Source organism: Phodopus roborovskii, unplaced genomic scaffold, assembly GCF_943737965.1.
Source record: "Phodopus roborovskii unplaced genomic scaffold, PHOROB, whole genome shotgun sequence".
NCBI classification, from domain to species: domain Eukaryota; kingdom Metazoa; phylum Chordata; class Mammalia; order Rodentia; family Cricetidae; genus Phodopus; species Phodopus roborovskii.
Genome location: NW_026126517.1, coordinates 35,210,227 through 35,222,819, shown reverse-complemented (window position 1 = coordinate 35,222,819; position 12,593 = coordinate 35,210,227). Strand labels below are relative to the sequence as shown.

The 12,593-nt window shown below is 42.5% G+C and overlaps 1 protein-coding gene across 2 annotated transcripts in view; it reads right to left on the bottom strand.

Moving 5' to 3' along the window:
- The window catches only part of Nptn (neuroplastin), a 68,992-nt gene extending 64,187 nt beyond the window's left edge, over window positions 1–4,805 (bottom strand). The window contains exon 1 of one of the 2 annotated variants that reach the window (XR_007835303.1): window positions 4,545–4,805. Coding sequence is in view for 1 of the 2 variants with exons in the window: in XM_051197624.1 (XP_051053581.1) it covers window positions 4,545–4,635 (91 nt within the window). In the remaining variant the exon portion in view is untranslated. The remainder of the gene's footprint in view (window positions 1–4,544) is intronic. The other variant, XM_051197624.1, reaches the window with a different exon arrangement.
- Between the last annotated feature and the right edge of the window lie 7,788 nt (window positions 4,806–12,593).

The window sequence follows — 12,593 nt, the reverse complement described above, 5'->3', positions numbered from 1 at the left end:
AGTTAGACAGTTGTGAGTTGTTATGTGGGTGTTAAGAATTGAACTTGGGTCCTTTGGAAGAGGAGCTAGTGTTTTTAACTGATGAACCATCTTTCCAGCCCCCCCAAAAAATTTTAAATAACAAATAAGATCAGGGGTTTGCCTAGCATGTGTGAGGCATGACATTTAACCTCACCACCACTAAAAAAATTTTTTAATAAAATTAAAATGATGATAGTACAGTAACATCACCTTAGAGCAGTGGTTCTCAACTGTCTTAATGCTGCAACCCTTTAATACAGTTCTTCATGTTGTGGTGACCCCCAACCATAGAATTATTTTCATGTTGCTACTTTATAACTGTAATTTTACTACAGTTATGAATCATAATGTAAATATCTGATATGCAAGACATCTAATATGCAGTGACCCCTGTGAAAGGGTGATTTGATTACGAAAGGGGTTGCTATCCACAAACCACTGCCTTAAAGCCTACAAGGAAATGTTTCACAGCAAAACTATATTGAAAAGAGCAAGAAATTTCTTATGTCTAATTTCTCAGAAAAATAAAATACATGCAAAATTCGATCTACAATAAAATCAAACCTTAAATTGTAGGAACTAAATTAACTGTGGAGCACATTTATACTGAAGGATTTTTCTTTCATTGTCTGTTAAACTTTGGCATACTCACAGGTTAAGCTCTGTGTTTGCCAACATATGCACACCAAAATCTGTCTCTCTAACATGGACCCAATAACTATTTAAAGCAAGCCAAGAAATAGGTTCTAATGTAGTCACATGGCCTTTCCTCCCAGACCCCTGACAAATTTGTGTCTGGTGCTCCATTTGAAGAAATCAAAGACACATGATCTCTTTAGGAAAGCTTTATTCACAGACAGGTTCCTTATTCTGATCAAATAATATTTGAATCATGTTTAACATTTGTCATATTAATTGTGCCATGGCTAACACTGATGGGGTTTATTTTTCTGCTGTTCATTTTAGTTTACCCTAAATGGGAAGATAGTCAATAGCAAATTGTCAAATAAGTGAAGTGAATAGCACTTGAGAGATTCATGAATCACCTAGTACAGATACTACATTGTTTTAAGCATAATGTTCACAGATATCTAGAATCACCTAACAAAATAGTTTCTTCAAATGCAGCTGTTAACAATAAAAGTCATTAGATTCTCTATTTGCTCCTACTGAACAGTTATTTATCAAATTTGATAAAGTTTCAGGATGAACATATTATATTTTTACACTTCATCCACCCTCATTCATTCAGCTAATATCTGTAAAGCTCTTGAGTATCTTCCAGGTACTACATTCTACTTCTCTCAAAACAGTGGTATGAAAAGGCAACACCTGACCTTACAAAAATGTGTTCATTTGCTGGGGTGGTGGGGGTCAGGAGAAATGAACGTCATGAAATCTCCCAAACAACAAATGGAAATAAGAACTTCCTCACTGCAACTTTCAATTGCAGCCACATGGCTGGCACAAATCTCTGTAAGGAACCTTCAAATGACCTATTATATTCATGATGACAAAAGCCTTAACAAGTGTTTAATACACACAAGAAGAACAATTGTGCTACTTTTTAAGGGTAATAGTAATGGCTAACACTGAGACTTGCAATATTGCCAAATTAAAATACAACTAGCCTCATTACTTCATTTAATCTTTACATCATCCCTAACACTGTAATCCCCATTTCACGTACTCAGTCACTGAGCTGCAGAATTAGAATTCAAACCCAGTTCGTGAGGAGATATAGCTCAATGGTAACATGCTTGCCTAGTATGTACAAAGGTTTGAACCCTAGGACCAACCACAGACAGACAATAGACAGTCTCTCTCTCTCTCTCTCTCTCTCTCTCACACACACACACACACACACACACACACAAACACTGCAAAAAGAGAGAAAGAAAAAAACAGCTGTATCTGTGTTCAAAGCCTAGCCTCTAGATCATACTTTCTCGATTTAATATTCAATTTTAACCTAACACTTTTGAATATCTTAATTTTTGCCTTAAAAATTGTATTGGTGGTGGGTGATACATACATACAAAAAAAAAAAGGACAGGTCTTACAAATCTAAATATTTATATGGAAAATGAAGTCTACTTGAATCCCTATAGTAATGAGTCAGATTCCTTTTGGAATTAAAAGAGATGCTGTGGGTCATCTAGACCAAATTCTAGACTAATGAAAACAGAAGCCTTTTCAAAAAGTTCAATATTCTTAATCTAAACTGCCACATTTTCGATCCAGAAGCAGTGACTCTGACACTGATTTTCCAAAGCATTATTTTAAATAATCTGTATGTCTAAAATTCCAATATTATATAGGACATGGTATCTCTTTCTAAAACACTGTACAAAAAGTAAAACCTTTAGAACACGAAATCAGACTAATGCAAGACTATTATCAACAGAAAGCTTGATTATTATCACTTGAGACACACTGCAGAAAGTTTTAAAATGGCACCATCAACCATATAAACTCAAAAGTAACCATTTCTTTCTTAAATTCAATTTACATTCATTTGGGTCAACTATGGACTCATAGTCACTTTACAAGTCTTGTCACGTGACTAGATCCAAGCTCATTTCAAGCGAAAGGCTGTACTATGCTGTATTTAGAACACAAGAACAGCCAGATGAATCTTTGTAAGCCTATCCAAAAGCCTTGCCTTAGTTGCTAAGAAACTACAATTTACCGTATTATAAATCATCAGAAACAACTTATGCCAGCACAGATTAAACATTTACAATCAAGAATCTCTCACCTACAAAATGAAACTGCTATTTCCACAAATAACTGAAATCAGAATTAGACTCAAGTCATATTGTTATCACATCAATGACTGACAGAGCAAGCAAGTCAGGCTAACTCTACCATTTCCCTTCCACAGCTGTGTACTTAAGAAAAGGGGGTGGGGGGTGCCCACATCCTTAGGAAATTCAATGTAAGAGACAGAAAAATGTTTCCTTTATGACCCATGAAGAAACTAACCCATAGGACATAAAATTCCCTTAGTAGAATGATAAAGTGTTTTTTTTTTCAATACTGTGATATATTTTCACTGTAACCTCTAGCATTTTAAGGTCCGTTTCTCTTCAGAACACTCAACTCCACTGACTCTGAGTGATTTTGTTTTAATGAAAGCCATTTTAATTTCAGACAAGAGCACTTGTAATTGTTTTACCCTAACAACGAAGAATGCGGAGATTAAAATAATTTTGTCTCCCTTCCCTAACCAACTTCCTATAATTTTTTCATGTTAAAAAAAAATCTTTAAACCTCTTAGTAGTTGTTTTCACAATAACTGAAATAGGTTCATTATCCTTTTAAGTTTGTTTCTGAAAGATCAGTTCAGCAACAGAACTGTGACAGAGCTTTCAATGAGAATCTGTCATGTTTAGCTCCCCTATGCCTATTATGTTTCACCATCTTTTCTAAAAAGCTTCAGTTCAAAACCCAATTTCCACTTCCACTGTACCCTGAACACATCCCAGAGGCCACATTCATATTCCTCAGAAATAACATCTTTTCAGTCTTGAAACTTTTAGATCTCAAAAGCTCACTTCCTCCATTACCCTGCCATTACTCAACTGCCCTCAAACCCACCACTGCAGATATGACTGTGTCCCAGCCCTCCCCAAAGGCCGAACCTACATCATACAGCATTTGCCACAACTCATCCCCTCCCTAATGTATCCACCACGCTGCAAAGCAACATTACACCCCCAACTTCCTGCATTTTACTCCCTTCCCTTATTTTTCGTCTTCCCCAACACCCACCTCTATACCCAGGCACCCTTTACTGCTCTGATGTTTCCTCTATCTCAGTTTTAATGCTTTCCCCCATCCTCTGTTCATTTTCCTCTCCTTATTTAGAAACTCCCTTTTGCTTTCCCAACCGCTACCCTAGAATGCCCAGCACTCCACCCTCTTTGGCAAAACCCAGCCCTCTTCCCCCAGCTCTTTTGGAGACACTGCTGCTTCTCTTTTCCAGGTCCCCTACTGCAGTCAACCCACTCCATCATCTTTCCGCCCACCTTCCCTCTACCCCCAAATCCAAGGCTCCCCGATTCCCTTACTAAACCTTTAAACCTTCTTAGAGACTCAAGTAGTCGGCTCCCGCTAGGTGTTCTAGGGATCCTTTTCAACCCAGCTTCCCCCTCCTCCCATTTTTCAGGATGTCACTAGGGTTCCGGGGCCCCAACAGAATCCAGGTGTCAGTGCCTGCAGAACCCGGTTCTCTCGCCGCCAACACCCCTCCGCCGGCTCGAACTCGAACGCCTTCTCCAGAGCCGCCCCCGCTACTCCAGCTCCTGGTGAGCGAGCGCAGAGCCCCACGCCGCGGACCTGTCTCCAGCGCCCCGGGCTCGCACCACAGCGACGCCTCCACTCTCGACGAAGCACCTCCTCGCTTCAGCCCGGCCGCCCGCTCCCGGCTCCGGCATCCCCCTCTGGCCTGGGCCCGGCCCCTCTGGTTGCCGGAGCCCGGCGCCCCCGCCCGGCCCGCCCCCGGCCCCTCGGCTTACCGTTCTGAGCAGCACCTGGCCCTGGGAGGAGCGAGCCAGAGACCAGCAAGAGCGAGAGGGCCAGGGCGCTGGGGAGCGAAGAGCCCGACATCCTCCCTAGCCGGAGAGCGCGCAGCGAATGGGCCGGGGCCGGGGCCAGGGAAGGGAGGGGAGGGAGGGAGGGGGCGGGCGAGCGCGCGAGGGAGTGAGTGAGGGAGGCCGCCTCGGCCGAGCTCCGTCCTTCCCCGTCCTCCTCCTACCGCCGCAGCGCCCAAGCCTCGCGAGACCTCCGCTGGCGGCCGTGGGCGGTCCAGGAGCTCCGGCGGCTAGGCTCGCGAGAAGAGGCTCTCTTTTCCCCCAAGTCCCCGCCCCTGCGGAGGCTGATTGGCCTAGCGCAAGGGAGGTCACGTGCAAAGGGCGCTTCTGGCCACGTGATGGGGCGAGGCGGGGACTCCACCCGCCCGCTCTCTCTCCCACGGGGGAGGCCGGTGGAGAGCGCAGCAGAGTGCAGTTTTCCCTTCGGTGGATTCCTAGTGCCCATAAATTAGAGGAAACATTGAGAAAACAGTGTCTCTCCCCCGCCCATCCTGCGTTTCATGCGTTACCGCTCTAAGCTTCAGAAATGGATACACCAGACCTCGCTTTTGAGTTTCCTGTCATTGTCCCTTATCAAAAACCTGCTATTCTTCCTTCTGGATTTTAACCAGAGACCGCTAGAGGTATCTGGCCACAACCTCTCTGCCACATTTTTCCCTTCCCAGGCAGTGTTACACGCTTGCTGTGCCTTCCTGCGCAGACATCTGTTCCCTCTGCCTTCAAGTGTCCTCCTTTTCCTCCCTACCTATGCCCTCCCCACCCCCCTTTGGCCTTATTTTAGCTTCACAGGCTCTGAGGGCCCAAAGTTAACTAGCCTATTTGCAGGGCCATAGATAACAATTCTAAAAGGAAGTAGTAGGCAGAATCTTTGGTAGAGAAACCTGTAAGAAAATAGTTTCCACTCAGTTCACAGATCAGCCTAGTCTATCAGAAATTAGGAAGAGTCAAATGACCTATAGGAAAGGGGCCAGAAAAAAAAAAAAAAAAAAGAATTCAGCCATAGTGCATGGAAATTTAAGAAATACCTCCTTTGGGGGAAGGACGATATTGGGGAGATGCCATAGTTGGTAAAAATGCTGCCCAAGGATGAAGACCTTCCGTAGCATAAAAGGGAAAGATGGCCTCCAGGGCCATGGCTGGAATCCCAGGCTGGAGAGGTGGAGAACAGGAGGACCTGGAGCTTGCTGGCTACACAGACTAGCCAACTTGTGATCTCCAAGTTTAGTGAGAAAGCCTGCCTCAAAAACTGAAGTGGGGAGTAGTTAAGGGGGACACCCAGAAGGTGCCTTCTGGCCTTCAAATACATGTGGGTTCCCTCACACCCAAACACAGGTTTGGGGGAGTTGGCTTGTTTATTTTTTTCTGCACCACCCTCAGCACTTGTGGTTAGCAAAGGAGTGTTCTCTGTGACTTAGGTCATCCCTGAGTCACAACAGGCGTACTCGGGTGTGTCTATGACTTAAACAATGAGAAATGGTAAACTGGCCTGCTGACCTCACTTTCTTAAAGGCTTTAGAGAATCTGGAAGAAGGAAACCCTCACAACCTCTCCAGCTTCCCCAGGAACTAGACAATTAGTGGCTGTACAATGAGTTTCCCAGCAAGGGCTAGGGCTACAATCATGGTATGCTCACAGAGGAAAGGCTGTTCTAAGCCTCAAGTGTGTATGTGTGAGAGAGAGAAAGGGGCTGGCAAGTAATTTTCTGAACAAAGGCCATTCTGCAGACATCCTGTAAGGACAGCTACCATACTGCTACCGGCTGCCACTAGGGAAGCCAAGCTTCTCAGTTGATGGAAGCTTTGGTTGAATGAAAGCACTCTGCCTCCTAGAAACCATAAGAAACATACTTAGTTTAACCTTACAACGAGGAATCCTTATAACATCATTTGCAGCAGGGGAAACTGAGGCTAAAGGATGACATGGTTTTCTCAGGGTCTCCAAACATAACTGTTAATGCCAGACAGTCTAGTTCACTTGCATCTAGGCTTATATTAGAAGCACACCTCTTGAACTTGGGGGTGGCATGTGACTGACTCAATCAATGAAATTTGAGAAGTGGTATGCATTGTTTTCCAGTTGAAGCATTCATTTTCAGGGTTCCAAATGCTTTTGCATTAGTAACAAGTAGTGATTATGATAGTGAAAATACATGTCAACATGAAATGTATATCCGCTTGGATCCTCGAGTTAGCACAGTACGCTGAACCCTTCTATCCACCCACACGGAACAGATAACATCTCTTGAATTAAACTATTGACAGTCAAGGATGCTTGTTCTTTTTTACTTTAAACATTTTTTTTATTTTACAAGTTTGAATGTTTTGCTTGCATGTGTGTAGTATATGCACCATACAGTGCCTGTGGGGATCACAAGGGAGCGCTGGGCCCCCTGAAACTGGAGTTACAAATGGTTGTGGGCTTCCAAGTCAGTGCTGAGAACTGAACCTGGGTCCTCTGGAAAAGGTGCCTCTCCAGCCCTCAGTGGTTGTTCTTAAAGCACAACCTAAACAAATCCACCTACACTGTATCACTTGTGCATCACTGTGACTTCCCAAAACTGTGATAACAAAAAACTGGGGGAGCTTATCTGCAGTGTTTCAAACCGTTTCTGGTGTGGCAAGACTCCAGTGTTGATCATGACACCCCTACAACTCAGACTCCAGCCTACAGTTCCCCTCTCCACTGCTGCAATGTCATGATTACAGAAAGTGAATTAGGAACAACCTTGTAACTCTGAGTACTACTAACCAACTCTCAAAACGCTCAGTTATGAAGAACCCTTCTTTTACCTAGAACAAAATGCCATCAGGTTGCACGTAACAGTATCAGTATTACAGGTTTCCTTCTGTTGTTAAAATACATAACTAAACTCTCCTAATGACTCAGTAACTGTGTTAAAGGAATTTAGAAAAGTAGCTAAAAAAACAGACATAATAGTTCATACCAATACTTGGGAGGCTGACGGAGGAGGATCACTCCAAGTTCAAGGTCAGTCTAGGCTACAGAGGCAAAATCCTGTCTTAAAACAAAACCAATAATTATTTACACACACTAAGAAAACTAAACTGCAGATGAGTCAGGGCATTTTTAAGCTCCTTGTAATACATCAGAAGAGCCCTAGGGGTCCTCAGAGCTCATACTGAAACACTTTCCTGGCCTCCAGGGACTCCCTAGGAGGTTTTCTTCCCAGTGTTGGTAGCGCCCCCTGGTGGGAAGGCCTTTAATTGGTTTGGTTTGACTGGTTCATTCTGTCATTGGAAGGTTGGTCAAAAAGGTACAGTAGTAGAGTTCCTAGAGATAACCTTGAACTTCCTAATGATTTTCTCTCTTCATCCTGCACAGGTCTCTTTCAATTCATATATACTGCCCACTCATCTTGATTGCTGCCATGTGACCTTCCAGTCAATATAACCTTTTCCTTGCCCTTTCCAACTCCTTGCACTGTCTTTGAACTCCATAAATGAATCCAACAATCATGCTGACAACCTCCTCCGTACTTTGGTGTCTCAGCTTTTTATCTTTTATTTCCAACAACCTTCTCCCTGGAACAACCAAAGTTCCACGTGCACACTAATCATCCTCTTTGAAGTGCACTATGAAGGGTAATGCTCTACTCTGCAAGCTGACACCTATACTTTCATTCCCTTGTTAGTGCCCCATTTGTTATAATTCTTCAGCCTCACCGAGACTGCTGATCCACAAGTCCCACTGCGTTCTCTTTTTCCCATTCTACTTTTCCCTCTTAGTCGAGTTTGGATGGAGCTGTTGGTTCATCGCTATGACTACTCACTTCCCCACCTCAGTCTCCAGTAATGTCCTGAGACAACCACAACCTGACTGAGAACTGACATCTGAAATGAGATTTCACGCTTGCCTCTGAATGTGATTTCACTTCCCTTTCTTTTTTTTCAAGAAAAAGTTTTTTGTGAAATTTACTTTTATTTTATGTGTTTATATGGGCACCATGTGCATGTGGTACCCATGGAGGCCAGAAGAGGGTGTCGGATTCTCTGGAATTGGGTGGTTATTAGCCAACAGGTCAGTGCTGATAATAAACTCAGGTGCTTGGCAAGTGTCCTCAATGGCTGAGCCATTTCTCCAGATTCTGAATTACTTTATTTTCTATGCACAATCTCATACCTCCAAACAGCACTCACCCTTGTCCAGCAAAGCTATTCTGTATATGGTAGACTGAACTTGCATCCACAGTGATCACATACAAGGAATGCTTTATTTTCTACCCCATCCCAAGTTAAATTTAATCAGTCCCAAGTAACCATTTACTGAGAAGACAAGAGATTCTATTTTGATCACTATGAGCCTTCCTCCCTTTTTCCTATAGGACAATAGGCAGTTCCTGAATTTCTGTTTGATAGCTTCTTTCAATGGTTTGCACTTGCCAACCGGTTTTTTGTTTATGCATTTGTTTGACTTGGTTTATTTTGTTTTGTTTGGCAGTTTAAGATTTGGTCTTGCTAGCTGGGCGGTGGTGGCACATGCCTTTAATCCTAGCACTCAGGAGGCAGAAGCATTCAGATCTCTGTGACTTCCAGGCCAGCCTGGTCTACAAAGCTACACAGAGAAACCCTGTCTCTAAAAACAAAAACAAAAAAAAAAAAAAAAAAACAAATTCAGTCTTGCACCATTTGGGATGGCATATGCCTTTAGTCACAGCACTCAGGAGGCAGAAGAGGGCTGATCTCTGTGAGTTCAAGGCTAGCCTTATCTACAAAGTGAGTCCAGGACAGCAAGAGCTGTTACACTGAGAGAAACCCTGTCTCAAAAATAAAAGGTCTTGTTTTGTAAGTTGGTCTCAAACTTGCAATCCTCTTGTCTCAGTCTCCCAAGTAGTGGAATTACACTCATGCACCACTGGTCCTGGTTATTCCTTGATTTTTATGCAGTCTGTAGGACATTTACCTTTTTATTTTTTTATTTTATGCATATAGATATTTTACATACATGTAGGTCTGTGCACCGTGTGCATACAGTATCCACAGAGACCAGAAGAGGACATTGGATTTCCTAGGGTTGGAGTTACAGTTGATTGTGAGCTCCCTTGTGGGTGCTGGAAATCAAACTGGGGTCCGTGGAAGAGCAGCATTGATCATAACAACTGAGTCATCTCTGCAACCCTCACATTTACTTTTTTGTTGTTAAGTTTGATTTCTACCGATGTGTGTGCTGCCAGATCCACAGTGTCCTGAAGGCAAATGCTTCTGTGCTGTCCATCACAACTTGTGAGCTGCCTCGCCTCATACCCCTCACCCTGCTAGTTCTTTGTCATCGTTTTACTTCTTCCCACCTTGAAGCCTTGGTATACTTTATTTTTCTTTTTCCCATGGAAGTCACATCATTCCATCTTCTGTATCTGATGTATTTCTCATCCTTTAGGTGTAAGCTTCACATCATTCCCTCTATTATGAAAATTAGCACCCAAAGGAGGTAATGTATGGTGTGCATTTATTTAGCCATTTTAAAACCTGGCAATACCAAGTATTTTGGAGTTGTGCAGAAACTAGAACTCCCATACATATAGTATGGTTACCCTATCAAAACTACATTGAAGACATATCAGGATTTCTATATTTATATCTGTATCTGTATCTATAGACATATATAGATAGATAGATAGAGAGAGAGAGAGAGAGAGAGAGAGAGAGCCCAATTTTAGAATTAAAGTGAGTGAAATAATCTCATAGCCAGATAAGCCTTTACTAGCCACTCTAGCTCAGCTAAACCTCAATGATGTACAAACTCATTGTTCCTATAATCTCTTCATAGCTGGGATCTGTGATTTATTCTTGTAACAATTTCACTTGCACATGGCTTCTTCTCTAAACCTCCATAGATAAGGAATCTTGACCAAGGGCCTAATAAAATGCTTGGCATGAGGTAGTATTATGTAAGATACTTTTCCTGGGGAGACACCACACACACACACACACACACACACACACACACACACACACACACACACCACACACACACCCTGGGAGGCTGGGGGAGTGGCTTTATGTTGGCATGCACAAGTCCCTGGATTTAATCCCAACACCACAAAAAAATAATGTTACAAACAAAAATAAACTCTGGTAAGTTTGCTTTCCACCATTGGTATTGGCCTGCATCTTATGTCAGAATATAGTGTCTGTGGTCACCAGTGTACATACTCTATATTTTCCTGATACCGAGATCATCTCAATGCTATTGTTGCCATTGATGGACAGTCACTAGCTGAAAGTGACTAGCATGGCTTTGCCTTGTCTCATTATCTTCTGAGTAGACTTGTAGCCCAGCACACATTTTCTACTCTTCATAGTAACTTGCAGTCTGGAGTTCATTGACTTGTCTTCCTGTCTCAGATGAGGGAAGGCAGGTGGATCTCTGTGAGTTCAAAGCCAGCCTTGTCTACAAAGAGAGTTCCAGGACAGCTGGGGCTGTTACAAGAGAAACCCTCTCTGGAAGAGATGGGGTGTAGGGGTAGAGTGGGGGGGGAGAGAGAGAAAGAGAGAGAATGTTATCCCATGTGGTTATGACAATGACCATTTTCATATGACAATCAGGGCTTAGAATGGAAAATAACTTCTTTTCAGCTCCTACCTAGCAGGCAACCAAGGCAGAATTCAAATTAAAGTCCTTTTGAACTCAAATGTAATAAATAGGATAACTGAGGCACAACCTGAACAGTGTTTCTCAACCTTCCTAATGCTGCATTCTTTTAATACAGTTCCCCAACCATCAAATTATTTTCCTTGTTACTTCATAACTGCAATTTGCTACTCTTAAGAATCATAATGTAAGTATCTGTGTTTTCTGATACTCTTAGGTGACCTCTCCAAAGGTGTCATGACCCACAGATTGAACACCACTGGTATAGAGGAAAACAGTTTCTTGCAATGACTGGTCCTCATACAGTATGAATTTTGTCTGAGTAAAGCAAACTCCTTGGTCAACCTCTCCATTCAGGATCTGCTAAGGTTAGAACCATATTTATTCACTCGACAGTGGCATTGAATGTTTATAATTTCTTTAGGAAGAACTGTGGGTACTATAACTACTCTGATGACTAATGTAGGAATGAGGGAGGGCATCCAAACAGCTGGGGTAGGCTCTCTGTGGTTGGGGTTGGGTCTTAGGAGTTAATTCTTGCTCAGATTTGGAAAAAATTGAATGAAAGACATAGAAGTATACCTATAGAGATTAAAATATCCCCCTTATAAAGGTAACATTGGATAACTTCCAGTAGTCTTCTAGCCACACCAGCTTGCGAACAGTTTGCTCCTGAATGTGGCCATGTATACGTACATTCAGATGCACCAGCAATGAAAACCCTAAGTTTCATATTACCACTTGGGAATGACAGAAGAAAACCAAACAAGTGCATATCCTCTGTAGGTAGCAGGTCTCAAACTTGCTCAATTCTTTCCCACAGTGGCTTACCAGAAACCTCACTTAAGCCCACAGGGAGAAAATCAAGTAAAAGGAAGCCATGAGAATTACAATAGTGAAATGATCCTTTGTGGCTACACATTAGAATCAACTGGGGAGCATGAATAAAATGCCAGCACTAAAAGAGATAGGCACATCAACATTCAGATCTCAGGCCTAGGTGATTTCATCCATTGTCTAGAGTGGGTCCCAGCATAAATAAATACATAATACTCTATAGTGTTCTATAGTGCAAATCTTCTGCATTTTAAGATTTGATGCACCTTAGAACAATCAGAGAACTATTAAACAATTTCAATCCTGGGGACAGGGACGATAGCATGGTAGGTAAGGTGCCTGCTGTGAAGGGGCTGGATACAAGATTTAAAAAAAAAAAAATCAGTAGCCCTCTTATAATCAAATGACAGATGAACTGAGAAAGAAACACAATACCCTTCACAATAACCACAAACAATATAAAATACCTTGGAGTAACTCTATCCAAGCAAGCAAAAGACTTGTATCAAACAAAAAACAAAACAAAAC